Source organism: Panthera uncia (assembly GCF_023721935.1).
Source record: "Panthera uncia isolate 11264 chromosome E2 unlocalized genomic scaffold, Puncia_PCG_1.0 HiC_scaffold_19, whole genome shotgun sequence".
NCBI lineage: Eukaryota > Metazoa > Chordata > Mammalia > Carnivora > Felidae > Panthera > Panthera uncia.
The window spans coordinates 10,142,906-10,170,710 of NW_026057588.1; the positions used below are offsets into that span (position 1 = coordinate 10,142,906).

At 55.7% G+C, this 27,805-nt stretch overlaps 3 protein-coding genes across 6 annotated transcripts in view; all 3 read left to right on the forward strand.

Moving 5' to 3' along the window:
- Positions 1-8,290, forward strand: part of SYMPK (symplekin scaffold protein) — a 35,446-nt gene extending 27,156 nt beyond the window's left edge. For all 3 annotated transcript variants that reach the window (XM_049621157.1, XM_049621158.1, XM_049621159.1), the window contains 9 exons: positions 348-456; positions 707-807; positions 1,440-1,530; positions 2,162-2,263; positions 5,779-5,966; positions 6,842-7,018; positions 7,195-7,290; positions 7,543-7,875; positions 8,045-8,290. In XM_049621157.1, coding sequence (XP_049477114.1) covers positions 348-456; positions 707-807; positions 1,440-1,530; positions 2,162-2,263; positions 5,779-5,966; positions 6,842-7,018; positions 7,195-7,290; positions 7,543-7,875; positions 8,045-8,179 — 1,332 coding nt within the window. In that variant the 3' untranslated portion in view covers positions 8,180-8,290. The remainder of the gene's footprint in view (positions 1-347; positions 457-706; positions 808-1,439; positions 1,531-2,161; positions 2,264-5,778; positions 5,967-6,841; positions 7,019-7,194; positions 7,291-7,542; positions 7,876-8,044) is intronic.
- Positions 8,291-8,373: 83 nt separating this feature from the next.
- On the forward strand, positions 8,374-25,597 carry RSPH6A (radial spoke head 6 homolog A). Of its 2 annotated transcripts, none has more exons than XM_049621166.1 (6): positions 8,374-9,260; positions 12,601-12,835; positions 17,908-18,672; positions 19,895-20,039; positions 20,787-20,904; positions 25,189-25,597. In XM_049621166.1, exons 1-6 carry the CDS (start codon positions 8,593-8,595, stop codon positions 25,424-25,426), a joined length of 2,169 nt encoding a protein of 722 aa, XP_049477123.1. In that variant the 5' UTR covers positions 8,374-8,592; the 3' UTR covers positions 25,427-25,597. The 2 variants fall into 2 exon arrangements, with proteins under 2 accessions (XP_049477123.1, XP_049477124.1); XM_049621167.1 differs by lacking the exon at positions 25,189-25,597 and adding an exon at positions 23,949-24,186.
- Positions 25,598-27,429: 1,832 nt separating this feature from the next.
- The window catches only part of DMWD (DM1 locus, WD repeat containing), a 7,599-nt gene continuing 7,223 nt past the window's right edge, over positions 27,430-27,805 (forward strand). Inside the window, exon 1 of the mRNA XM_049621200.1 lies at positions 27,430-27,791. Within this exon, the coding sequence (XP_049477157.1) occupies positions 27,605-27,791 (187 nt within the window). The 5' untranslated portion in view covers positions 27,430-27,604. The remainder of the gene's footprint in view (positions 27,792-27,805) is intronic.

Here is a 27,805-nt window from a genome sequence, read left to right on the forward strand (position 1 = left end):
CTCCCCACCTTCCCCACATTTCCCCCAGTTCTTCAAGGCTTCTTTGCCCCCCCAGGTTCACTGAGGTAAAATTGGCGCAGACCATTGTGTTAGCATGAGGTGTAATACAGATGGTGCTTTGGTGTGTTTTTGTGTGTTGCAAAGTGATGATTACCACAGTTCAGTTAACATCAGCTCATATAGTTTTTTCTCTGATGATGAGAACTTTTCAGATCTCTCTGTCCCCAGTTCTTGCCCCAGAGTCCTGTCATCCCCCCAGCCACCCTGCCTCTGACGCCTGGGCCCCCTCACCCTCCCCACATCACCCAGCTCCTTCCCCAGCCTGCTCTCCCTCTCTCTCCCTATAGATCCGAGGAATGGGCATGAACTCACCAGAGCTGCTCCTGCTGGTAGAAAACTGTCCCAAGGGGGCAGAGACACTGGTCACACGATGTCTGCACAGCCTCACGGACAAAGGTGCCCCCAGGACCCCCACCTTTCATCCTTTTCCTCCGTGCCCTAGACCCTCCCTACTTCCCCTTCCCAAGACCTGAGGATCAGAGCTGCGGGGTATATTGCCAAATGCATTTGAAAAACCGAGGGCCAAAGATTCCCGCTCTGAAATGTAGTTGGCCCTCCCCTCCCCTCGCACACAGCCGCCATCATTTCACCTTCCCCTCGGTGCTCACCCCCACCCCGTCTATGCTCCTGCTTCTTTTGCCCACAGTCCCGCCCTCCCCGGAGCTGGTGAAGCGGGTCCGGGATCTCTACCACAAGCGATTGCCAGATGTCCGCTTCCTCATCCCTGTGCTCAATGGACTGGAGAAGGTACGGAGCAGGGTGTCCCCGGATGCCCCCACAGATGAAGACATGGCAGGGCAGGGATGGTGGGGAGGCAGGCACCACCAGTCAGATGCTTGTGGGCCCATCCCAGGGCTCATCAGACTAGGGGTCGGTCTCAACTCTGTTTCATCCTCTGTGACCTTTAGCAAGCCCCCCTTCTCTGCACTTTGGTTTCCTCCTGTCAAGTGAGGATCGCAGTGACACACACACACACACACACACACACACACACACACACACACACAGACTGTCTCCAGGCCTAAATGAAACTGCAGACACAGCACGTATGTGCTTCCCCTGCTTGGGTCTTACTCCTGACAGGCTGTGAGGCCCTAGCAAGCCTCAGTCGTCTCGTGTGTAAAGAGATGATGACCACACTGTCCGCTTGCAGGGGGCCTCAGGGCATGTGACACAAGGAGGGCTCAGATGGGGAGCGATGAACTGGGGCTGAGTCAGGCCCAGTGACTTGGAGACAAAGCTCAGCTCCAGGCGAGAGAGGGAGCAAGAGGAGGGAAGCGTCGGGGCATGATGAGGCCAGAGCATCTCCTCACTTGCCCAGAGTGAGCATTTGGGATGGGGGTACAATCTGACCTGCCTCCCCTGCCCTCCGCCTGCAGAAAGAAGTGATCCAGGCCCTGCCAAAGCTCATCAAACTCAACCCCATTGTGGTGAAAGAGGTCTTCAACCGCCTGCTGGGCACCCAGCACGGTAGGTGACGTCGTGGACGTGGTCAGAAAGCAATGAAGTAGAACCCCAAGATAGAGAAGCTACCCGGTGTTGAAGGATGACCTCCTCTCCCCTCACCCCCGTGGCCGGCGTGGAGGCTGTCTGGTGCACACATAACACGGAGATTTAAAACCCACACACAAGAGCACCTGGGACCCTCAGCACAGCACTGGCAGAGTGCCGTCTGCCCTGGCGCCTCCCCACAGCGCCGTCTCAGAGCTCTGTTAGCAAGCCCACTGCCCGGCCCGGCTCGGCCTGTCCAGTGAATGCCCACATCTGTGCTGTGCTGGGGTCCTGCCCTGCTGCGTGCACAGCTGAGGGAGGAGGGAGAGAAACTGCTGGACCACATCAGATGTTGTCTTAAGGAGGGAAGGAACCCGTCAAGGGGAGGAGAGCAAGATAAAGGCTGTGAAGGAGGGCTTCCCAGAAGGGGTGGCATTTAGTCCGTCTTTCTTCCCCTGCTCCAGCCCTCTGTCCTCCCAGTCCCGTCGAAGAAGAGGGCGCCTCATCCTCAGTCGCCACTACCCTGATCTGGGGAGCACAGACACAGCTCTTCACTTAGGCTTCCGCACTGTCTCCTTCCCCTTCCCCTTCCCGCCCCCGCCCGCTGCAGGTGAAGGGAACTCGGCCTTGTCCCCGCTGAACCCTGGAGAGCTGCTTATTGCGTTGCACAACATTGACTCGGTGAAGTGTGACATGAAGTCCATCATCAAAGGTGAGGCGCTCCCCCCATCCCCCCCCCAAGTGGCCTGGCTGCTGTGGACCCAGGGAAGAACCTCAGTCACCCACATGTGCGCGCTGGAATCTGCCAAGTTGGAGATTGTGCCACCTGCAACCCCATCTCAGCTCTGGATACCCGCCCTCCTCCCTTTTCCTCCCTCCTCCTCTCCTCCCTCCCTCCCTCCATCCAAGGAACTGGCTTATCTACTATGCGCTGGCACAGAGTAGCCCTCAAGAAAGGTGGGGAGCCCCTCCCTCCCCAGGCCTGGCCTGAGGAATGAAGGAAGCTGAGCCCTCGGCCGAGCAGGGGCAGAGGTGTGGCCAGCAGAGCAGATGGAGCGCACCGGAGCACTTGTTGGACGAGGAGTAGGTGCAGAGTCCGGTCTGGGCTCCTGGGCTCCGGTTGAGGCAGGAGAATGTGCCTCCAGGGCAGGGGCTTGGGGACAAGCTGGCCGGCTCACCACAATCAGCAGTTTCATAATGGCTGCTGTCTCCATTTAGTGAGCATTTACACTGAGCCCGGGCGTCCTCTGTGCCCTACGGGCCTGCCTGCCCCTGCGCACCGCCCCTTACCTGGTGAGTATGCCGACATCCGTGTTATAGACGAGGAAATGGAGGCTCCGGAGAGATTGAGTAACTTGCTCAGGGCCACACACAGCTAAGTGGTGTAGTAGAACATAACAGGAGCTGACGTCCAGTAGACCCGAGCTGGAATCCGGCTCTGCCAGTTCCACCTGTGCGTGCACCCTGGGTCTCGGGCCATCTCCCCAGGAAGCCTTCTGTCCCTCAGCCCTCCTCAGCACTACCCCCGCTCCTCCCCGAGGGAGGTTTCTGGTCCAGAAGCTGTGCTTTCCCACGGAGGTGGGAGCCCTTACTGTCGCCTGCTGTCCTCAGAAGACACCTTTGACCCGTCTCCTTTAAGAGCAAGGAGGGGGGTCTTGCCCTCGCCACTTAGTTTCATGTGTGGCCTAAAGCAGCTTCTTAGAAGACTACTTGTTTCCTAGCCTTCCTCAGCAAGCTCAGTCAGAATCTTTTAGATCAAGAGAGGAGCTAACGGAAATTTAAAACCCACACCACAACTGAGGAGGCACTAAGGCCTCTAGCGAAAAGGGTCTTGAAGCTGAGCATCCAGAAGTGGCCTTTTTATTTATTTATTTTTTAAGTTTATTTATTTACTTACTTAAGTAATCTCCACACCCAGCGTGATGCTCAGACTCAGAACCCAGAGATGAAGAGTCACACACTCCTGCGACTGAGCCAGCCAGGCACCCCTAGGAGTGGCCTTTTTACACACTGTCGCCCCTTTGATGTCAGGGAAGCTCTGGGCCCACTCCCAAGGACGGTACGCTCACACAGTTTTGCGTACAATTTGAGGGGATTCACAGACCCCACCACCCCCACTAACCCCATTCACAGACCCAGATGTAGTCCCTGGGGGAACACCTGGCTGCAGGTTGCCCCAGTGAACAGTGGCCAGGTCCCTGGAGAGATCCTCAAGGCCTAGCCTTTTTAAATTTATTTATCTCTTTTTAAATGCTTATTTTTGAGAGAGAGAGATGGAGAGCACGAGCAAGGGAGGGGTAGAAAGGGGTCGGGGACAGAGGTTCCGAAGCGGGGCCTATGCTGACAGCAGAGAGCCCGATGTGGGGCTCCAACTCACAAGCCGTGAGATCATGAACCTGAGCTGAAGTCGGTCACTTAATCAACTGAGCCCCCCGGGATAAGCATTCTTTCATGGCATTCACACCCCTTTTAAACCACCCTCTTTCTGTGGTGAGTTTTTCTATAACTGGACCTGCCCCCGGTGGCCCGGTGCAGCAATTAAGAAAACTCACTGAGCACCTCTGCTCAGCCCTTTGCTGGGTGGTGCTGGGATGGATACAGCCTTGGTCCTCCCTCAGGGACTCACAGTCTATCCCCGGACAATAACAACCCACAGTGAGCAGGGCTGAGACAGGGGAGCCCCAAGGGGACACCAAAACTGAAACCACAGAAGGAGGAGTAGGAGTGAGGTAGCCGGGGAGATGATGATCCCAGAGAAAGCAAGACTATTTGCAGAGGCCAAGAGATCCGCTGGCATGGTGTGGTTCTGGAACTGCAGACATGAAGCTGATTAGATCTTGTGGTGTAGGGGAAGGGGCCCGGTCGAGAGAGGTCAGACTGGAAGCATTAAGAAAACCATGCCTGGGCCCCATCCACAGAGTGTCTCATAGGCCCACAGTAGGAGATTGGACTTGATTTCTGGGAGGCATGGGGTTCAGAGTAAGCTTTTTAAACACCCCTCAGGCTGCTATGGAGGGTGGATTAGAGGGCTGGGTGGGAGGCCCAGGAGGAGACTGGAGCAGAGGGGGAGGAGAGGACAGGGGGTTGGTTGTGGACCCTTTCAGGCAGAGCAGGCAGGAGCCGGCCACTGCCTGGAAGGGAGGAGGCAGCGCTTTCTTGGTTTCTGGTAGGTTCACCACTCTGGCTTCTACACTGTCCTTCCCTTCTACACTCTCCTCTGGCCCAGATACCTGCCCTGTCCCCATCCAGTCTCCTTCCTGCCTGCATTCCTGTAATGCCTCCTTCCTCCCCCTGTTCCTTATAGGAGCCCCCTCATTCCTTATAGGCACCCACCCCTGTTCTCCATTAGCCTCTCAAGGATTGGGGGCCTCTCTTCTGGCTCAATAAAGACTTCCTGGTTGACAGACTCACATGGCAAGTGGTGTTTGGGGAAGAAGGGGTTCGGAGGCAGTTCCTGGGGTCTCCCCCTTAGCACAATGGATCGGAGCACTGCCAATCCTGATTTTGGGGTGCCACAACCCACTCCTGAGGGAACAGACCCCAAAGCCTGCCTGCCTTCATGGATGCCCATACTGTGCCCACCCTCCTTGAGCCCTTCCCCACACTGGGTCTGGAGCTGGAGAGCTCTTCGAATGCCCAGGCTTCCTCCTCTTGCTCCTTCCTCCCTTCTTCTGTGGACCGTGCCTCCCACGTGGCCCCAGGCCTGGTATCCCTCCAGCACCAGCACAAACCCTCATGTCCTGGTCAGGATGGGGAGTGGGCAGCCCCGAGGCCAGCCTGCTGGTGGAGAGCATCTCACCTATGAGGGCGCTTATGGAAGTCAAAGCTGCCTTCCCACTCTGGTGGGGGTGGGGAGGGCAAGCCAGAATGGGCCCCCAGGCTTTGGCAACCTGTCTTTCCTGCCTCAGCCTTCCCATGGGTTGTCCCTGGAGAAAAAGGGCCAAGGTCTGCCCGCTCCGCCCAGCGTGGGGCTCCCAGGAGCTGGACATGTCTTTAACCTTGGACCAAGACCGCAGGCTTTCCAAGGACCAGGCCACAGTACGTCCCCTCAGGGACCTGCTGGGCGAGGAAGTCCCTCTCGCCTGGAGCTTCAGGAAGTGAAGGCTAGGTCTCCACTCAACATGGGCAGATAATGGGGCTCTGTCAGGGCGGGGGGGGGGGGGGGGCTCCCCCCTCCCAGGGGGCAGGCGGGCAAAGAGGACAGGCCCACTTTCCGCCTCCTCGCAGCCACCAACCTGTGCTTTGCGGAGCGGAACGTGTACACGTCGGAGGTGCTGGCCGTGGTGATGCAGCAGCTGATGGAGCAGAGCCCCCTGCCCATGCTGCTCATGAGGACCGTCATCCAGTCTCTGACCATGTACCCCCGCCTGGGGGGGTTCGTCATGAACATCCTGTCCCGCCTCATCATGAAGCAGGTAACCCGCCCCTGACCACCCCAGTCCCGCAGGCAGGACACCACAGCAGGACACGCTGGAGACACATTGGGGGCAGAACCCCAGGCTTTCCCGGCCAGCTTGCCTGCCGCCCCCCAGAGGGAGCCGGGAGGAGAGCACGCTCCAGGAGGCCCGCCAGCCCCTTTGCCCTCCCTGGCCTGGGCCAAGACGAGACGGCCCAACAGGGGGCGCTCACTCAGCTCCAGGATGGCCACTGGGTGGCAGGAGCAGTTGGCAGGCTTCACGGCCCGTGTCCCAGGAGAGGCGCAGTGCCCCTTGCCACTAGCTCCGCACCCGGCCAGGAGGCACACTAGAGCTGAGAGGTGGGCCCGTTTTTTCAAGAGAAGCTTGAGATCTGGGTGTTTAGAAATACCAAGAGGAAGTAAGTAACAAACCCCACTCATAAGCTCTCAGACGAGATCCAGCCCACAGGTTGCCACTTTGCAACATCTGGCTGACAGGTAAAATGCAGACTCAGACGATCCTGGGTTCAAATCTCGGCTCTGCCCCCTCGGTACCCACGGTACCCTGTGCCTCCGCCTCCCTGGGCCTCATCTGTCTAGCAGGGCCGGTGTTGCCCCTCAGGGCTGCTGTGGAAGTGAAATGAGACGGTGCTTGCCTGATAGGGCCACTCCCATTTCCCTCTCCTCTTTTCCTAAGTGGCCCTCATGAGCCGCTTGGGATCAGAAAGAGAATCACAAGGTCTTCTGGAGGGCCAGAGGTGGCGGGGCGTGTAGCCCAGAGCAATCTGTTGCCTGGTAGGGATTTGGGCCCCATCTCGGTCAGGTCTCCCTCCTGGTTCGGGGGGTGGCGACCTGCACGCCCCCTCAGGACCGCTCCCTCCCTGCCCCGTCCAGGTGTGGAAGTATCCCAAGGTGTGGGAGGGCTTCATCAAGTGCTGTCAACGCACCAAGCCCCAGAGCTTCCAGGTCATCCTGCAGTTGCCGCCCCAGCAGCTGGGTGCCGTCTTTGACAAGTGCCCAGAGCTCCGGGAGCCCCTGCTGGCCCACGTCCGATCCTTCACCCCCCACCAGGTACCCCAGGGTGTGGGATGGGTGGCCCCGTGGGTTCAGTCCTGGAGGAGTGGATGGGGGTGGGGAGAGGGGAGCCCTGCACTGCCACAGAGGGTCAGGGATCAGGGATCTGGGGTGTCCGCTTGGGGTCTCGAGTCCGAGCACTCCGTAGAGCCCCCCACCTGCTCTTCCCCTAGCAAGCACACATCCCCAACTCCATCATGACCATCCTGGAGGCCAGTGGCAAGCAGGAGCCAGAGGCCAAGGAAGTGCCCGCGGGGCCCCTGGAAGAGGTGAGGGCCCACAGCCCCCCACTCCCCAAGCCATCAAGGCCCACCCTGTTCTCCTCACCCCAGACACCTGTCTGGGAGAGGCTCCTGCCGAAAGGGATGGGAGGTGGGGGAACAGTTGCCCCGTACTTACTCCTTGTGCCCACCCTGCCGTCTGCCTCAGGGTGCCTTCTGGCTCTTTGCCACCATCCCCTGACAGTCTGTGACCTGCCGCCCCCCTCCCCTGAGCTTCTCTTTGCCCTTCCCAACCCCCAGGACGACCTGGAGCCCCTGGCCCTGGCCCCAGCCCCAGCCCCCCGGCCCCCTCAGGACCTCATCGGCCTTCGGCTGGCCCAGGAGAAAGCCTTAAAGCGGCAGCTGGAGGAGGAACAGAAGCTGAAGCCAGGAGGAGTGGGAGCCCCCTCGTCCTCCTCCTCGTCCTCCTCTTCCTCCACCCGGCCAGGCCCTCCCCAGCCCGAGGAAACCATAGATTTCCGGGAGGAGGGGCCTGAGTGTGAGACCCCCGCCATCTTCATCAGCATGGATGACGACTCGGGGCTGACCGAGGCCGCACTCCTGGACTCTAGTCTTGAAGGGCCCCTACCGAAGGTAGGGATGACAACTTCAAAGCAGCAAGGGAAGAAAACAATCAGGGCCCCGGGGTGAAGGGTGTGTGCCAAGTGCCCAAGGTTGGGGTGGGGAGGGGACGGTACAGCCCGAAGGAAGGCTCGGAGGTAGGATCACACTGTCCTTGACCCACTCCCCCTTCTGTCACCAGGAGGCAACAGGCGGGTTGACCTCAAAGGAGGAGCGCAGCCCCCAGACCCTCACCCCTGCCGGAGACGATACCGTGAAGACCCCCAGCCCCGCCGCCGAGGAATCCGGGGAACCCGAGACCAAGGGGAACAGCTGACGGGGCTCGGTGGGGAAGGGGAGTGGGGCAGAGAGCTCGGGGAGGGCAGGGCGGGGCCTAGCCGGCGGGGCTTTGCCTTTAAAATTAAAAAGATCGCGGGTCTGGGGCGTGGATGCAGTCTCTGGTCTCTACCTGCGTGTCAGCTGTGGGACTGCGCGGTAGCTAGTGAACGCGCCCAGCCGCTGGCTGGAGGACAGGCAGCCCCTCGGTCGTGGGGCTGCGCCTGCGCGGAAACCGGCTCCTAGGCCCCGGCGTCCCCGCGCGCCCTCCCCTGGTAACGGCCCGCCCCCTCCCTCCTTAGAAACCGGGCGGCTGGCATAGAGGCTAGCCGGCCTGTGGCGGCAGGCGGGCGACCGGTCTAGCCTGCCTGTCTGCAAGCCTTCCTCCTGGAAGTCGGCGATCCCTTTTGAACTATGGGGGACCCACCGCCCGACCCTGAGCCCCCTTCCCAGCCGCCTTCAAGTCGGAGGAGTTCCCAGGTTTCCCAGCGGCGCGGTCTGGAACTCTCTCGGCCCCAGCCCGCCTTCCCCGAGGAGGCGGAGCAGATACCACTTGATGCCTCCATCCTGCAGAGCAATGGGGGGATTCTGGCCAGCCAGGCCAACCTCCAGGGCTGGTCGCTAGGGGCCAACCCGACCCAGCAGGAGAACTTGACGATGTTCCAGGCTGAGGAGGCCCAGCTGGGTGGGGTGGAGTACCCGTCCCCGAATATGGGCTTTCCCTCCGAGCTACAGCCCCAGCTTTATCTGGAAGAAGGTGGGATCCAGGCCACCCAAAACGCCGGCCTAATGCTGCAGCAACTACAGCGGGGCCAAAGCAACCTCTTCCAGCAACTGGAGTCTGCCTATCTGGAGACCCAGCCGGACTTACTGGGCCAGTTCAACATGTACCAGAGAGATGACCTGCAGTTCAGCCAGCATGGGCCCTACTTGAGGGATGACCCCACCCTCCAGTTCTCACCCTCCGAGCTGGGCTTCACGCCCTTCACTCTGGAGGTGCCCGAGCCGGAGCCTCTGGAGCTGGCCGTGCAGAACGCCAAGGCCTACCTGCTGCAGACCAGCGTCAGTTGCAGCCTCAGCCTGTGAGAAGGGGCTCCGGAGTGGGGGGGAGAGGGGGTGGGATCCCGGCCGGGAGAGGACCCAGCCAAGGCTCTGCCTCAGGCTCCCAGGTCTCTTCAGTCAGACCGGGGATCACCCCTCATGGGTAACCAGGGACTGTTCCAGGGGCATCTAACTCAGGCTAGGAGTCAGGGGATGGAAACGCTAACAACAGCTAGCATTTACTTACCAGGTCGCCACCATTCGTACATTAACATCTAGTTCTCACAGCTGAGATTAGCACATCTACTGTCCCCGTTTTACAGAGGATGAAGCCAAGACAGAAAAATTCGGTCCCATATCCAAAGTGATAACAGCTAGGATGTGGCCAAGTACGTGTGATTTGGCTCCTGAGGCCCTATTAGCCACTAACTTGCCAAAGCCTCTTAGCTGTAGTTAGAATACAGTTCTCAGTCCCCATTACGTCATCGTGGAACTTACATTTTGGTGGGAGAATGGGCAATAAATATAATAAATGATAGGTAATGATGGGAGCTAAGGTGGAAAATAAGGCACGGCGAGGGGAGTTAGGGAGTGCATGTGAAATAGCATGAGGTCAAGGAAGGCCTCTGGGGAGGCCTCTGAGGAGGTGACATTTGATCAGGGACCTGAAGGAGAAGAGGGAGAGCACCTTGCAGGTGACAGAGGAAGCACATTGAAAGGCTTCAAGGCTTGCTGTGTTTGAGGAACAGCAAGGAGGCTGGTACAACTGGAACCAAGGGAGAAAGAGGGAGAGCAGGAAAGGGCCAGGTTGGAGAAGTAACAGTTCTTGCTAAAGCACAAAACTGACCCCATCTGTCCCAGGCACAGGGCTTGCCATGGCTCAGGAGTAAGTGCTTCCTCCTCACAAGAGCCATTCAGCCCCTGCCGCTCTCCAAACTTCATCTCTAGTCAGCTCCTGGCCTCAGATCCTAGAGTCTAGCCAGAATTAACCTCTACCTTTTCCCAACAGTTCCCACCCTTGGAATCTTTAAGGTCCTTTATTCAAAAGCCATGGTCAAAGTCTGACCTCTCCTTACCCTTCCCAATTCAGTGATGGCTCTCCAGCACACCCAAGACAACTGCCAAAGGGTTTCCATCCAGCAGAGAGTTAGACATACATGCTTTCTTGGAGAGGGAGAGACAGAGAGAAAGCATGCTCAAACATGACAGCATGGGAGAGGGGTTGAGAGGGAGAATTCCAAGCAGGCTCCACACCTAGCCTGGAGCCTGATGCGGGGCTTGATCCTTTAACACTGGGATCATGACCTGAGCTGAAATCGAGAGTCAGACGCTCAGCCAACTGAGCCACCCGGGCGCGTCCCAGACACACATGCTTTGAAATCAGACCAACCTGGTTTCAAATCGTGACTGTGTTACCACTGTGTGATCTCATGGCCTCAACTTTTCGGAGCCTCAGTTTCCTCACCTGGAGAGTAGGGATTGTAATTGTTCCTCAGATGTACAATTGTGGTGAGAATCCAACACGGCTCTCAAGTGCTCAGCATCGTCCCTGGCTCAGGTAGAAGGAAGCCATTACAATACTGTTATCACAGTATTGTCTCACTGTGTATCAGGCGGTGTCACTGCCTCCTCTCCTCCCCTGATCCCTCCCTCTCCTTCCACTCCAGCCAACATGCCAGGCACACCCTCCACTCAAGGCCTCTGCACATCACCCCCAATCATACCACCTGCAAACCATGGCAGTTTTCCTTCTTCCTTCCCCATCCTTTTTGCCTTTCCTTTTTCATGTCATATTGCATTAGCCACAACCTCCAGTGTAGTCGTGAAAGCGGGCATCCTCGTCCCCAATCTCATAAGGAAAAAATGTTCAGTCTTTCACCATTATGTGCCATAGGTTCCCCTTTATGCGATTGTAAAAAAAATACCTTCTGGGGCGCTTGGGTGGTTCAGTCAGTCCGACTCTTGATTTCAGCTCAGGTCATGATTTCACGGTTCGTGAGATCAAGTCCCTCATCAGGCTCTGTGTGGACAGCCAGAGCCTGCTTAATATTCTCTCTGTCCCTCCCCCACTCTCACTCACATGTGTGCGTGCGCGCTCTCTCTCTCTCTGTAAATAAATAAACATTTTTTTTAATTACCTTCTAGGGGCATCTGGGTGGCTCAATCGGTTAAGCACCTGACTTCAGCTCAAGTCACGACCTCATGGTTCGTGAGTTCAAGCCCTGGGTCGGGCTCTGTGCTGACAGCTCAGAGCCTGGAGCCTGCTTCAGATTCTTTGTTTCCCTCTCTTTCTGCCCCTCCCCTGCTCACTCTCTCTCTCTCTCTCTCAAAACATAAATAAACATGAAAAAAATTAAAAATAAAATTACTTTCTGTTCCTAGATTGGTAGGGTTTTTTAAAATCATAAATGGGTGTTGAATGTTATCAAACAACTTCTCTGCACCTACTGAGGTTATCTTACATATATTTTGAACATATTAACATGATGAGTTAATTTTTTTTTCTGTTTTTCTAATATCTGCCCAGTCTTGCATTCCTGTTATTAGCCCAGTTTAATCATGGTGCATCATTTGTTGAGAGCATCTTTTTGCTGGATGTCATTTGCTAATATTTTGCTTAGGATTTCAGCATCTATATTTCTAAGCAAGATTGGCATGGAATTTTCCTTTCTCCTAGTTTCCTTCAGTTTTTTTTTTTAATCTTTTTTTTTTTTGAAAGTTTATTTATTTTGAGAGAGAGACAGAGAGACAGTGCACATGAGTGGAGGGAGAGACAGAGACAGAGAGAGAGAGAGAGAGAGAGAATCCCAAGCAGGCCCTGCACCCTAAGTGGGGCCCCATCTGATGAGCCCATGAGATTGTGACCTGAGCCAAAATCGAGAATCAGACACTTAACTGACTGAGCCACCCAGGCGCCCCTTCCTTGAGTTTTGTTGTCAAGATCATGTAAGACTCACGAGATGTCTCAGGGCCTATGCACCTGCTGCTCCCTCTGACTGAAATACTTCTCCACCCCCCCCACCCCCACCCCCAGTATCTGTATGGTTTGCCTCCTCACGTCTTTCAGATCTCAGCTTAAATGTCACCTTGGTGTGACCTTCCCTGGCCTTCCTATTTAAACTTACAAGCCATCTCCTATCCCTGGCATTCCCAGCCCCCCCCTCCCTGCTTTGTCTCCATAGAAATTACCACCTCCCGACACACTGTATGTTTTGCACATTCGGTTCATTTCTGTCTCCATCATCAGAATGTCAGCCCCACCAGGGCAGGGACCTTTTCTGTACTGTGTCCCCAGCGCCAGGCACGGGGGCCAGGTACGCTGAGCTCACTGAGCTGAGCGAGTGATGTCTCCCACCTCCCACTCCCTCCCACGGGAGGCAGGTATGAGCACCTAGTGAACCTGCTGACCAAGATCCTGAACCAGCGGCCGGAGGACCCTTTGTCCATCCTGGAGTCGCTGAACCGCACCACGCAATGGGAGTGGTTCCACCCCAAGCTGGACACCCTGCGGGACGACCCAGAGATGCAGCCCACCTACGAGATGGCGGAAAGACAGAAGGCGCTGTTCCTGCGGAGCGGCGGAGGCGAGGGCCAACAGGAAATGGAAGAGGAGGTGGTGAGAGAGGCTATGGGGAGGGGCGCGTGGCAGGAGGGGCAGTGACCCAGGCTTAGGCACAGCCGGTGCTAAGGTCCGGGGGCGAGGGGATGCACAGTAGGACCGAGAAACCGCAAACAATTTCAGGTCAGTGTGAGAGGTGGGCCACAGGGGGTGGGGGTGGGGGGGCGGGAGGACCAGGTCACAGAGGGCTTTGAATGCCAGACCGAGGAGATTGGGCTTTCTCCTGAGGCCGCTGGAGCACCACGGAAGGGTTTGAAGCAGAGGAAAGGCTAGTGGGCTTTGCTTTTTAGAAGACTGACTCCAGGGGCCCCTGGGTGGCTCAGTCGGTTTAAGCTGCAGACTCTTGATTTCGACTCAGGTCACGATCTCACAATTGTGAGATCCTGCCCCTCATCAGGCTCTGCGCTGGGTGTGGAGCCTACTTAAAATTCTCTCCCTCAGCTCCTCCCCCGCTCGCTCTCTCTCTCTCTCTCTCTCTCAAAAAAAAAAAAAAAAAAACCAAAAACAAAAAACAAAAAAAACAAAAAACTGACTCCAGCGGCTAAGTGGAGGTGGAGGCTGGTCTCCCTCTTGCCGCCCTTTACTCCTCCCTCCCCCAAATAATTCTGCTTTGCAGGCGTTTTCTGTGAAACTCCTTGCCTCCTGGAGTCTCTCAACACTGAAGTGCCCCTTATCCCCAGACTCAGTTTCCCCTTTTGTAAGTCGACCCCTTGCTAAGAGCTCTTCAACTCCTGGCCCAGTAACATTTCACTAGCCTCAGAATATTTAAGTCCACAATTCTGTTTCCAGGCTTGGACAACGGCATAAAATTCAGGTGAAGGACTCTTCCACTCGTTCAAGAAACATTTGCTGGGGACTCTATTTATGATGATTCCGACGCCTCCTAGGCCCCCGCTAAGAGCCTTGAGAGCCTTGGCTCGGCTCATCCCCCGAAACAACCCTGCAAAGCAAGCGCTACTTAGTTTCTATCTGTAGAGGAAAGACTTCAGCTCGGAGGGCGGGAAGCTAGGACGTACCAGAGACAGAACTAGGAAGGCAGGACCGTGACCTCCAAGCCCGTGCTATACAGAACCTTTGCCCCATCTGCGGATGCGATTGCTCTGTGCTCACGTCCATGCTTCTGAGAGTCTGGGATTCTGGCGACGGTGGGGTGGGATGGTGAGAGACCACGGGAGCGACAATCTGACAAAGGAATGAGCCCTTGGGTGAGCAAAGCGCAGGTGGAAATACCAAGCCTCGCGCCAAGTTTTACCTGGGAATATGGTTTTAAATTTCAGATGCAGTTTCTCCTCGGGAGGCCCCACCCACTTGGAAATACACCCTTCCCTTCCACCTCCAGGTCTTACCCACAACTAACGCTAGGCCCCGAAGGCTCCGCCTCCTTAGAACGCTTGGCTCCTAGAGGCTCCGCCCCCTCGGAGCACCACGGCGATTGAGGCTCCGCCCCGTTGAAATGCCAACCCCCGGAGACTCCGCCCCCTGATGGGCTTGTCCCTGAAGGCCCCACCCACTTAGAATTTGGAGCTGGAATTCTTTCTGGGAGGTCCGCAAACTCGTGGCAAAATTGTGGGCGTTTGTGGCCTGTGCATGTTTCTAGGAAGAGACTCAAAGAAACCAGTGATTCATCATTTTTTATATATTTCCCTGACAGGAGGTAGGGCTCTCATTTCCTTTTTTCTATTTCTCCCAAGTCGCTAGCCACGATCCCCAGCAGCCATGGTGGAATAATGCATTCTTTCCCCCCATCCTCTGAAATGCCATCTCTGATTTATTTACGCCTCTATGGACTCGACCTGTTTGTGGATTCTCTATCCTTCTCCTTCGCCCTGTAGATGGCTTTCTGCCCCGGAACTCACTGCGCCTCTGTTTCATAAAGCTCCTGACTACTCTCCAAGTTATAATTTCAGACTAACTTCGGTATTATTGCATCACATTCCAAAAGCTAACACTTTACTTATTTGACAACACAGACCATGTGAGGGCAGGAAACAGATGATGTTGCAGAAGTGGAAACAAGTGGTAAACAAGAGAGAAGTTTCTCCTCACACCCAATGGTCAGGTGCAAGCAATCTAGAGAGGGCAGGAGGATGCCCGCTGTACGTTCTCTCCCCCCAGGCACGCGTTACTGGCGATAGCAGAGGATGGGGAGAGAAGCAGAGTCTGACCTGACCTTGGGGGGCAGTTTCCCACTCTTGCTGCAATTAACAGTGAGCAGGGTGGAGTGATATCACTTAAACATGGTTGGTGAGGCCGCTCCATTGCCATGTGGATGGAGGGTGGGGATTCCCAGAAAGAGGGTGATGGCCATTGGCTCATGGGCCAGGCACACACTCATCCCTTTTTTTAAAATAAAAATTTTAAGATGTTTTATTTATTTTTCAGAGAGAGAGAGAGCAGGGGAGGGGCAGAGAGGGAGGGGGGCAGAGGATCCGAAGCAGGCTCTGCGCTGACAGCACAGAGCCTGATCTGGAGCTTGGACTCCCGAATCTGAATCCGAGATCACCGAGCCACCCGGGCACCGCTCTACCCTCCTTCCTTTGTCTTCCTCCCCGTCAGCGAGGTGTCTTGGAATTAAGCGTGACTCCGCTCCCCCTGAGTGGCTGGTGTCACCACCAATCAGGAAAACCAGCTTTTGCATGGCATTTATGTTGGGAAGAAAGCGCCAGAACCACTTTCAAAAGAACGATTCTCCTAGTATTGAGCATTAGGGTGTGCTACATCTCGAGCTGAGGTAAAAACAAACAAACAAAGCCCCAGCACAACAGTCTCAGTGGCTTAAAACTACACAGTTTATTTCTCGCTCACACAACCTGCCCACCCAGGGTTCCCAGAAGGGTTTTGCTCATCAGCTGCCTGAGAACCGGGGATGATGGAGGCAGTTGCATTGTGCCACAGGCTCCCACAGTTGCAGAGGAGGAAAAAGAGAGGGTAGCAAGCCCCACATTGGTTCTTTCTTACAGCTTCTGCCTGGCTGTGACATGTGTCCCTGTCACTGCTGTTTCAAGCAGTCAGAGCAAGTGACATGGCCCCTCCTAAGTGCAGGGGCATGGGAACATATCGTTCTCCTTTGGGGAGGGATTTCAAACACTTGTGAATAGTATGCCCATGGCCAGCAAGCATAGAGAGAAAATGCGATAAACTGTTCCTGTTAACACTACAGAGAGAAAGAGAGAAAGAGAGAGAGAATGGGGGAGGGGCAGAGAGAGAGGGAGACACAGAATCCGAAGCAGGCGCCAGGCTCCGAGCTGTCAGCACAGAGCCTGACGCGGGGCTCGAACCCACAGACTGTGAGATCATGACCTGAGCTGAAGTCAGACGCTCAACCGACTGAGCCACCCAGGTGCCCCCTTATGAAGTATTCTTATGAAGGGTGATGTATCCCTCACCCAGACCCTTCAGAATGTGACCTTATTTGGAAGGAGGGTCATTGCCGATGTAATGAGTTATAATGAGGTCCTTCTGGAATAGGGTGAAGCCCTTGTCCATTATGCCTAGTGTCCTTACAAAAGGTGAAGCTTGGACACAAAGTCTCAGTCATCCAGCATGTGGCTCCCACACTTACCTGTTTCACTTGAAGCCACACGCACAGAGGGGACCCGTATTAGTCTCTTATGGCTGCTGTAACAAACTTAGTGGCTTAAGACCACATAATGTTTTACCTTAGAGCTCTGGAGGTCAGAAGTCCGCTTCGGATTGGGCTTCACCAGGCTGAGGTCAAGGTCGGCAGGGTTGCCCTACTGATGGAGACTCTTGGAGAGAAACCATTTCCTAGCCTTTTCCAGCTTCCAGAAGCAGCACACATTCCTTCCTCCTGGGCCCTCCTCTGGAACCTTCCAGTCTCTGGCTCTGATTTCTGCTTCCATCACATCTTCTCTGACCCTCCTGCCTTCCCCACTTTCACTTAGCAAGACCCTTGTGTTGACTTGGGGCCCACCCGGACCATCCAGGATGATCTCCCTGTCTCAGGATCCTTAATTTAATCACACCTGTAAGTCACTTTTGCCGTGTCAGATAGTCACAGGCCCAGGAATCGGGACATGGACATCTTTTGGGGGGGATCATTACTCTACCTTCTATACCTCCTCTCTCTCCCTTCTGCTTTCAAATTCTGGCAAGAGAGCATGTGGTCTCCCCGATTTGGGCAATGTGTTTCCCTGGGCCAGTCATGTTGGCCAAGGGTGGGTCATGCCAATCTCCTGAGGAAGGACCTCATGTGTTTTGGTCTCTGCTATATCTCAATGCCTGCCTAGCCTAGGACTGGCACCCACTGGGTCTTTAATAAAGATTTCTGGACTGACTGAAACGTATTGGGTCAGCCTGTGGCCATGTGGCTATGGGAGTGGCTGCCTCGGTCCAAACCTCACTGTATTCTAGTCTCAGCCCTCAATTTGCTTGTTCTCACTCCCTTTCTGCCCCCGCTTCCCCGTCTCTCTGCCTCTCCCCCTCTGTCTCCCTGAACCAAGTAGATGGTGAAGGAGGAGGCGGTGGGGGCAACAGTCATCACCACCATCCTCCAGCATCACTGATTCCTGGGCTCAAGGCCTGCATCTTCCCTTAATTTGTTATATGATTTGGGGTATCTGTTAGGGGTGCATTTGGCTGCAAGTAACGGAAAACATGACTAAAAGTGGCCTCTTTGCCCCATACAACAAGAAGGGAGGTAAGGTGGCTCAGTGATGCCACCGGGGACCCGGCAGTTTCCACCTTTCAACTCTACCATCGTTAAGGTATGGGTACACACCATCCCATGCATTGCCTCATGGTCCCAAAATAGCTGCTGTGCCTCGAGATCTCACATCCCATTGCAGGCAGAAAGAAGAGGGAAGGATGAAGGAGCAAAGGATTTTCTCCTGGTGATTTTCCTTTTTCTTTCTTTCTCCCCCCATCCCCCCCTTCTCTTTTCCTTAAGGGACCTCCTCCCCAAGGACTTGCCCCTACATCCCACTGGCCTGCAGCGGTCGCATGAGCAGCTGGGTTACAGAGCAGTTTAGCTCTCCGGATTTCACAAGTCAGGCTAGGGAGCAGGGCTTCAGCCTTCTTTCCTCTGCCCTCCACCCGCCCCTCTGCAGGCTGAGACTGCGGTGCCCAACGTCATGGAGACGGCCTTCTACTTGGAACAGGCTGGCGTGGGCCTGAGCTCGGACGAGAGTTTCCGCATCTTCATGGCCCTGAAGCAGCTGGTGGAGCAGCAGCCCATCCATACCTGCCGCTTCTGGGGCAAGATCCTGGGGCTCAGCCGCAGCTACCTGGTGGCCGAGGTGTCCTTCCGGGAGGGCGAGGAGGAGGGCGAGGAGGAGGAGGCGGAGGAGATGATGGAGGGCGGCGAGGGCATGGACGCGCCCGACGAGGAGGAGGGCGAGGAGGACGAGGAGAAGGACACGGACGTTACCCCCAAGCCCATGTGGAAGCCACCGCCCGTCATCCCCAGGGAGGAGAGCCGCTCGGGCACCAACAAGTACCTGTATTTCGTGTGCAACGAGCCGGGCCGGCCGTGGACGCGGCTGCCGCACGTCACGCCCGTGCAGATCGTGCAGGCCCGCAAGATCAAGAAATTCTTCACCGGCTTCCTGGACGCGCCAGTCGTCAGCTACCCGCCCTTCCCGGGCAACGAGGCCAACTACCTGCGGGCCCAGATCGCCCGCATCTCGGCCGCCACGCACATCAGCCCGCTCGGCTTCTACCAGTTTGGGGAGGAGGAGGGCGATGAAGAGGAGGAGGGCGGCGCGGGGCGCGAGTCCTACGAGGAGAACCCCGACTTTGAGGGCATCCCGGTGCTCGAGCTGGTGGACTCCATGGCCAACTGGGTGCATCACGCACAGCACATCCTGCCGCAGGTGAGGACAGGGGACTCACCGGGGTGGGGGTGGGGCGGGGAGGGGGAGCTCCAGGCAATGGTCTCAAGCTCTGGCTCTCTGCCGGACGTGCTGCATAACATTCACTCATCCCTTGGTTCGTTCACGCGGCAGATATGGGTTGACGATGCCCTGTAAGACACTGTTGGGGCCGGATGCATCCTGGAGTTCCGAGCTTTTCAGATTTCAGAAAGGTGACGGGGCACCAGAATATTACGCAACAGCTCAGCTCAAGGAGGGGCTGGGGCACCAGCCGGCGCTCAAAAAGATTTCATTCTTTCTTTTTTCTTTTTTTAACGTTTATTTATTTTTGAGAGAGAGACAGAGCACGAGCAGGGGAAGGGCAGAGAGAGAGGGAGACACAGAATCCGAAGCAGGCTCCGGGCTCCGAGCTGTCAGCACAGAGCCCGACGCGGGGCTCGAACTCACCGACCTCGAGATCGTGACCCGAGCCGAGGTCGGACGCTCAACCGACTGAGCCCCCCGGGCGCCCCAAGCCCTGCCTTTTTTGACCGCCTGATGTGTTGAACTCTATATTCGTGCACTCACTGGTTCAAGGAAGCCCCTGCTGTGTGCTAGGAGCTTTTATTCATTCAGTCCACAAACTTGTATTGACTCTGCCACGCCTTCTTGAATCCAAACAACTTCTTTTGGGAGTGTGGCACGACTACCATCCCCACTGCCTCGCTGAGGCAGCTGAAGTCTGCTCTGTGCCGTGCATTTAGGTGCGTTCACTTAACAAACACATATCAGCTCTTCAGGGCCTCGTGTAGCCCGTCAGCAATCCAACGAGAGAACCCCTATGCTACCCCCATTTCACCGATGAGCAGAAGATCATATGGGAGGCTGAATATCAGCTCCCCGGGGCAGAAATTGGGGGCGGGGGGGTCTCTCCTCTCAAGGATGTTTCCCCAGCACCTATCTGTATGTAGTAGGTGCTCATTAAATATCTGACAAATGAATGAACGAATGCCCAGACGGGGAGCCACACAGCCAGCAGGTGGCAGGAGTCTCCATCTCACCACTATAGCTCTCTCTCCCCCCACCCGTGTGACTAGCCCTGCCCCCCCTGCCCATACTTGGGTCCCTGAGGACAGGGCCAGGCCCCGGTGTGCTTCCTGGCCCCTCACCACCTCCCAGGGTGCAGGCGGGTTGCTGTCCCCCCCGGGAGATGTGGCCTGACCTCCCCCCGCCCGACCTCCAGGGCCGCTGCACTTGGGTGAACCCTTTGCAGAAGATAGAGGAGGAAGAGGAGTTAGGGGAGGAGGAAGAGAAGGCAGACGAGGGGATGGAAGGCGTGGAGCAGGAGGTCGGGCCCCCGCTGCTGACGCCGCTCTCCGAAGACGCAGGTAACAGTCCTCTTGGCCTCACGCACGCCAGCCCACCGGCCCAGGTGGGGACTGGGGAGAAAGCAGGGGTTGGGGGGGCATCTCTCTCAGCCTCAGTTGCTCCCTCATCTATAACACGGGCCTGGTGATCGTGCCTCCCTCCTGGGGTTGCAGGAACACGTCCATCTTGTGAGCCGTGTCTGGCATTCGGCAGTGGCCCGGGTGGTGGGATATGATCTTTCCAGTCCCGTGTGGGTTTGGGGCGAGAGACAGAGAGAATTAGACAGGCCTTCCCCAAGAAGGCAGGACCCGAGCTGGAATTTGGAAGACTGGATGGGGATTTCCCGAGGTCAGGGTCTCAGGCACCCAGAGGAAGGAGGAAGGAGAGGCCGAGAGCCGGTGAACGGGCAGAGCCCGAATTTGAACCTGGATTTCCGGGACCACAGGGCCTGTGCCGTGCCCTCTGACCCTGGTCCAAAGCCATGGCTGACCTGGAAGGGCGATCACCGAGCACGGCAGCGCCTGCAAGGGAGGTGAGATAAGTGTACCCACTTCTTGGATGCGGTCACTGAGGCTCAGACTGGCGAGGTGGCTTCCTGGGGCCACACGGTGAGAAAGTGATCTGGAGCCAGCCACACTCCCTTCACGAAGCCCCTCCCTGTCTTCCTTCTTTGCGCCCTCCCCTCTTTCTCTCAGTCTCCCCTCCAGGGGGCTGCGCAGGGCTGTGGGGAGCTCTGACCTCCCCTGGTGCTCTCCACTCCCCTGCAGAAATCATGCACATGTCACCGTGGACCACCCGCCTGTCCTGCAGCCTTTGCCCACAGTACTCCGTGGCTGTCGTGCGCTCCAATCTTTGGCCAGGGGCCTATGCCTACGCCAGTGGCAAGTAGGTCTTCTCCTAGTCCCTTCCAGAAGAGGAAGCCCCTATAACCTCTTCCGAGCCAGGCTGAGGGTGGACGGGGGCAGAGAGTGGAAGGAACCCCTTTCAAGAAGCCCCCTGGGCTGACCCCCTCACTCAGCTCCAGGACTTCCAACCAGGGTTAAATGAGAAATCCCGGACAAAAAGTGAGAGCCCCTCAGATAAGAGAACGGAGGATCAGAGAGGGTAAGGAACTGACCCAGGGTCACACAGCGTATGCAGGATTCAAACCTGGATCTCTGGCCTCCCGGCCCAGGCTTCTCAGCTCTATGAGTCACAGAGCCAGACAGGACTCAGGAGTCCACTTTGATGTGGCCCTTCCAGGGACACCGTCTTCTTTCCGGGGGACCTAACTCCTTCCCTGGGCCCCCTGGCAGTTCTTCCAATTTGAAGGGTCTTGGGTCCATGGGGCAGAAGTCTTCCCTGCCAGGATCCCCCACAAGTTGCTCCCCCAAGATTTGTCACTGCTGCATATTCCCACCCACGCACACTCACTGAGACACTCACCACACACTCGCCGGGCACCGAGAGGCCCTCAGTCTCTCCCACTGGGCGCGACGGAGCCTTTCTGCTTTGCCGCTTAGGGAGCGCCCTCGGCAGCCCCGCGCTGGGCGCACTTACCAACTCCGTCCACCAGATGGCAGGATAAGTTTTCCTAGATTTTTCCCTTTCCAGCTCAGTGCCCAAGGTGCACTGTTCCATCCTATGATGAGATTTCGTGTAATCCGGCTGCTTTCACCACATTCTTGGCGATTTTTTCCCCTCTAGAAACAGGGAAGAGTCTCCTTGGCTTGCTTTCACCAGCCCCTTCTTCTGGCCGCACCCTAATTTGCCAGCAGCTTTCTTTTCTTTTTAAAGATTTTATTTATTTTTTTTTTAAGTTAATTTATTTATCTTGAGAGAGACAGAGACAGCATGAGTCAGGGAAGGGCAGAGAGAGAGAGAGAGAGAGAGAGAGAGAGAGAGGGAGAGAGAGAATCCCAAGCAAGCTCTGCACTGCCAGCACAGAGCCCCATGCAGGCGTCGAACCCATGAACCCCCAAATCATGACCTGAGCCGAAACCAAGAGTCAGATGCTTAACTCACTGAGCCGCCAGGCTCCCCTTAAAGATTTTATTTTTAAGTAGTCTCAACCCCCCAACACAGGGGTCAAACGCACAACCCCGAGATCAAGAGTCACACGCTCCACTGAGTGAGCCAGGCAGGCGCCCTGCCAACATCTTTCTGAAAGCAAAAGATAGATCCAAATTGGGAACTCAACTCACCCATCCATCCACCACTCGATCATGCATCCCTCCCACCATCCATTTGTTTTTTCTTTATAAAACCCTCTTGGGTGTCACTGTTGGCCAGATGTATGCTAGGTCCCAGGCCCTTTATTGAAAAGGCGATACGGATCCTGCCTCTGAGGGCAGGCAGAGGAAGCATGGAAATTAACAGTATAGTGCCCCTCCCCCCCCCCCAGCCAAATAAATACCCTGTTACAAACTAAGTACCGCTAGGGACAGTGCGGGGACCAATTACAGCTCATACCGGTCATCTTAAGGGGATCAAAGTGGGATTCCTGGGAAGAGCAACCTTGAGCTGAAATCTCTGGGGAAAGAGAGAAGTAAGGCGGGGCGGGGGGGGGGGGGGGGGGAAGCAGGTAGACCAGAGCTTCCCAGACTGTGAGTGTACCAGACCCCAGGGATCTGATTCAAGTGAAGGTTCTGGTGACACAGGAGTGGGGTTGGGGCCTGAAGCTCTATCTTTTTATTTTTTTTAATGTTTCTATTTATTTTCGAGACAGAGCGAGCATGAGCAGGGGAGGGGCAGAAAGAGGGGAAGACACAGAATCCAAAGCAGGCTCCAGGCTCTGAGCTGTCAGCACAGAGCCCGACATGGGGCTCGAACTCACGGAGTGTGAGATCATGACCTGACCTGAGCTGAAGTCAGACGCTTAACCAACTGAGCCACCCAAGCGCCCCTCTGCTCAGGCGCCCCTCTGAAGGTCTGTCTTTCTAGGAAGCTCAACCTCCCTGGTGAGGCTTCCAAGGAAGCAGTGTTTTCGAAGGTTCTAGGAAGACCTGGAGGAAAGCAAAGGTCTCAAGAACAGCAAGGCTGTGAAAATAAGGGCGAAGCCAAACAGCCTGAGGGGCAAATTCTCCATCCCTCTCTCTCCCCCCCACCCCCCTGCCCCTCACTGCCTCTCTCCCTATCTCCCAGTCCCCTCCTTTTCCTCCCATTTCCTCCTCTAGTTAAAATTCTGGGAATAGGTGGGCTGGCAGGCTTGGCCCCAACCCCTTCTGTTCTTGTTTATTATCAGTCTCCTCCTTCTAGAATGCAGGCACCACCGCAGGGATTTTTGTCTAATGTGTTCACTGCTGGGTCCCCACACCTAGACCAGCACCGTCCAACGTAAATAAAATACAGGCCACCTGCATTACTCTACATTTTCTAGAAGAGCGCCCAGGTGGCTCAGCCAGTTACGTGTCTGACTCTTGATCTCAGCTCAGGTCTTGATCTCAGGGTCATGAGTTCAAGCTCCACGTTGGGCTCCGTGCTGGATGTGCGGCCTACTTAAAATAAATAAGTAAGCTGGGGCGCCTGGGTGGCTCAGTCGGTTGAGCGTCCGACTTCGGCTCAGGTCACGATCTCGCGGTCTGTGAGTTCGAGCCCCGCGTCGGACTCTGGGCTGACAGCTCAGAGCCTGGAGCCTGCTTCCGATTCTGTGTCTCCCTGTCTCTCTGCCCCTCCCCTGCTCATGCTCTGTCTCTCTCTGTCTCAAAAATAAATAAAAATGTGAAAAAAAAATTAAAAAAAAAATAAATAAGTAAGCAAACAAATAAATAAATAAATAAAATGTCCTAGAACTAGCCATGTTCAAGAGTAAAAACAGGCAAGGTTCCTTTTAATAGTTTACTTTACCCTATTATATTTTAAATGTTGTCGTCGCCATGTGAAATCGGTAATGTAAAACTTAACGAGCTGTTTTACATTCTTTTTTTAAACTTTTCATACTCTGTCTTCAGAATCTGGTGTGAAGTTCACACTTACAGCACATTCCATCTGGATGCTGCGTTCTCCTCAGAAGTACTTGACCTTGGATTCAGATTTCACCACATGTACAGCTGAGAAAATAGATTCACGGACCCAAGTTGCCCCAGGCACACTTCGACATTCTCCCGTTATCCGATAACAGAACTGAATATCGGTTTTATTGTTTACATCTGAATTCATTAAAATGAAGTCAAATACACCCAGACGACAGCAGAACACACATTCTTTTCTTTTCTTTTTTAGCATTGATTTATTTTTGAGACACAGAGCACGAGTGGGGGAGGGGCAGGGGGAGAAGGAGACACAGAATCCCAAGCAGGCTCCAGGCTCTGAGCTGTCTGTCGGCACCCCGACGGGCTCGAACTCATGAACCATGAGGTCATGACCTGAGCCTGTCAGACACTTAACCGACTGATCCACCCAGGTGCCCCAGAACACACATTCTTTTCAAGTGCCCATGGAACTGTCTCTAGGATTAGACCATACGCTAGGCCAGGAAACAAGTGTCGATAAATTTAACCGGATTGATTACACAAAATATGTTCTCTGGCCACACTGGAGCGAAATTAGAAATCAATAACAAAGGAATTTGGGGGACTTTTCGCGGATATGTAGAAATTAAGCAACACACCCCCTAAGTGACCAGGGGGCCGAAGGAGAAAGCACGGGTGAACTTAGAACATCAAATACAATTAGAAACTCAGGCTTTTGGGGCGCCTGGGTGGCTCAGTCGGTTAAGCGTCCGTCTGCAGCTCAGGTCATGATCTCGCAGTTCACAAGTTCGAGCCCCGAGGCGGGCTCTGTGCTGACAGCTCAGAGCCTGGAGCCTGCTTCGGATCCTCCGCCCCCCTCCCTCTCTGCTCCTCCCCGGCTCTCTCTCTCTCTCTCGAAAATAAATAAAACACTAAAAAAAAAAAAAAAAAAAAAAAGGAAAGAAACTCAGGTTTTTGGTCCCACCAGCCACGTTTCAAGTGCTCAGCAGTGACATGCATTGTTGCAGGGTACAGCTCTAGACAGCCCGGCACTTAGGAGACAGATGCTCAGTAAACACTCAAGAGCACGTGAACGGAGAGACCTGGTAGGCACAGCACATTCCACCCCACCACCCGCACCTGTGCAGCCAGGCCAAGCCCTCGCGGGGTCCCACCTTCAGTGGAAGTCCAGGCTGGGGCCTTGGAGGGAGGATCTCTCAATATCTCCCTGCCTTTCCAGGAAGTTTGAGAACATCTACATTGGCTGGGGCCACAAGTACAGTCCCGAGAACTTCAACCCACCCCTGCCAGCCCCCGTTCAGCAGGAGTACCCCAACAGCCCCGAGATCTTGGAGATGAGTGACCCCACGGTGGAGGAAGAGCAGGCCCTCAAGGCAGCCCAGGAGCAGGCCCTGGCGGCCGCGGAGGAAGAGGAGGAAGATGAGGAGGAAGACGAGGAGGAGGATCTGGATGACTGAAGGGGGCCCCCCCAAGCCCCTTCCGCAAGCAGGTAGATAGTAGGTTTTCCCTTATACATAGTTAGTGATGGGGTGTTGTTTTTTCCCCCCACTGTCGGTTTGCTTTCTGCCCCTGGAGGGCAGGAGTAGAAGAGGGAGGTAGCTGCTCTAAAATAAAATTTCCCCATGGCACTATGGCCTAGTTTCTCATTTGTGTGTTGCATTTTCTCACTGCAGTTGTTGACGTGGCCCCCAAGTCAGGGCTGTTGAGCTCTGCTGGGAACAGACATTGCTGCATAGGCCCTCCCATCTGTTTCATTCATTCATCTGGCCACCAAACAACTATTTTTTTTCAATGTTTCTTTATTTATGTTGAGAGAGGGGGAAGGGCAGAGAGAGAGAAGCCCAAGCAGGCTCCACGATGTCAGCGCAGAGCCCAACGCAGGGCATGAACTCACGAACCGTGAGATCATGACCTGAGCCAAAATCAAGAGTCAGATGCTTAACTGACTGAGCCATCCAGGTGCCCCCAAACAACTATTGAAGTGCCTTCTGTCAGCCCAGCCCTGTGCTAGGGACACAGGGGGGGCCAAGCAGCTCCAGCTCTGCTTTCCCGGGGGCTCACTCTCTACAGGAGAGGCAGTCACATCTCTCAGCGGTGACAACCTGGATGGGGGAGCCCAGAGAACTGACCGAGCTCCTCAGCTGGCTCTCAAAGGGTCGAGAACAGAGTGGGGAAGAGCATTCCAAGCAGAGGGAACAACATGTGCAAAGACCAAGGGCAAGAGAGAGTTCTATGTCGAGGTAGTTTCCCGAATCTCCATGTTTGGGACATGGGGTGAGGAGTTAGTTGTAAGAGATGAGGTTGGAAAGAGAGGTTGGCAGGAGCAGATCACTCAGGGCTTTATTTTGCCCCAAGAACACTAGGGAGCCACAGGTGGTCTTGGGGCAAGGGAGGGCCCCAGTCATACTCATGTTTAGAAAGACCTCTCTAGATGCCAAGTGGAGTGTTGGGATGGGAGTCTGGGAGAGCAGAGACCAGGCTGCTGGGAGGGCAGGACTGGAGTGGAGGGCTTTGGACCAGGGCGATGCAGAGAAAGGGACTAGAAAAGAGGAATTCAGGTAACAGAATGCAAAAGACTTGGGGGCTAGAAGCAGGGGGTGAAGGAAGATGATACAGATCTAGGGAGACACTGAGGTCTGCAGACTGGGTGAGTGGGGGATGGCAGTGTGAACTCTAAGTTGGGGACACAGGAGAGGAGCAGGATTTGGAGGAAGATTTCAATTTCATTGTAGGTCTTGCTGAGTGTGAGATGCCTCTGGGACATTTTGATGAGAAATCTGAGAGACCACTGAGAATGGGTCTAGGAAGATCTGTGATGGGGTCAGGGTGGCTTCAGCAGAAGTGAAGGGCACTGGCAATCAGTGGGGCGTCATGGATTACTAGTGGGTCATCGGGACACTGCGGGCATTGCGGGGATCGATGAAATTTTGGCATCAGAAGAGGGTGTTGGAGAACCAAGTGAGATTGTTAAAGATAGTGAAGTCATGGAGACATATATCGGAGGTTGGAGGGAAATGTGGAAATGTTTGGGGTTAACGTTACTCAGTAGTGGGTGGGTGTAGCCCTAGGAGTTTTATGGAGACACTGGAGACCAGCAGGATTTGGGACATCATCCAGGGTGGGGTGGAATGACTGGAGATGCTGTCGTCAGTCAGGGATTTTAAGATGTCAGAGGGAAACACTGGAGATCAGAAAGGTGTATGTTGCGAGTCTAAGAAGGCACTAGAACCACCTGGGGTCGTCTGTGAAGCGATGGGAAGGCCAGTTATGAAGGAGGCCTCCTCTTGAGGGTCCCTCCGTTGCTAGGCAAACGGTTCCCTGGGCGCCGTTGCTAGGGATTTGAGCTTTTCCACGACCCCGCCCATCTCCCGCTGGGCCCCGCCCCGCAGCCAACCACGAGTCGGCCGCTGGCACAAAGGCCACGCCCCATCTTGCGCCCCGCCCCCAGTCCCTGAACCGTTACCGGAGCGACGGCCCGAGCTCATCCCGCCTCCCGATCCTGTTGCCAATCGAAGAGGCGTCGCCCGGGTGACCACCCCACCCCTTCCGGCGCGAGCCCGCGGCTTCCGGCAGGGGCCCGGCGGCGGGCGGCGGTCCGGCAGCGGCGGGGCCCGGGCGGGAGGGGGGCGCCCAAGATGGCGGCGGGCGGCGCGGAGGGCGGCTCGGGCCCCGGCGCCGCCATGGGGGACTGCGCGGAAATCAAGTCGCAGTTCCGCACCCGCGAGGGCTTCTACAAGCTGCTCCCCGGCGATGGCGCCGCTCGCAGGTCGGGTCCGGCTTCCGCCCAGACCCCGGCGCCGCCCCAGCCGCCGCAGCCCCCGCCCGGCCCTGCCTCC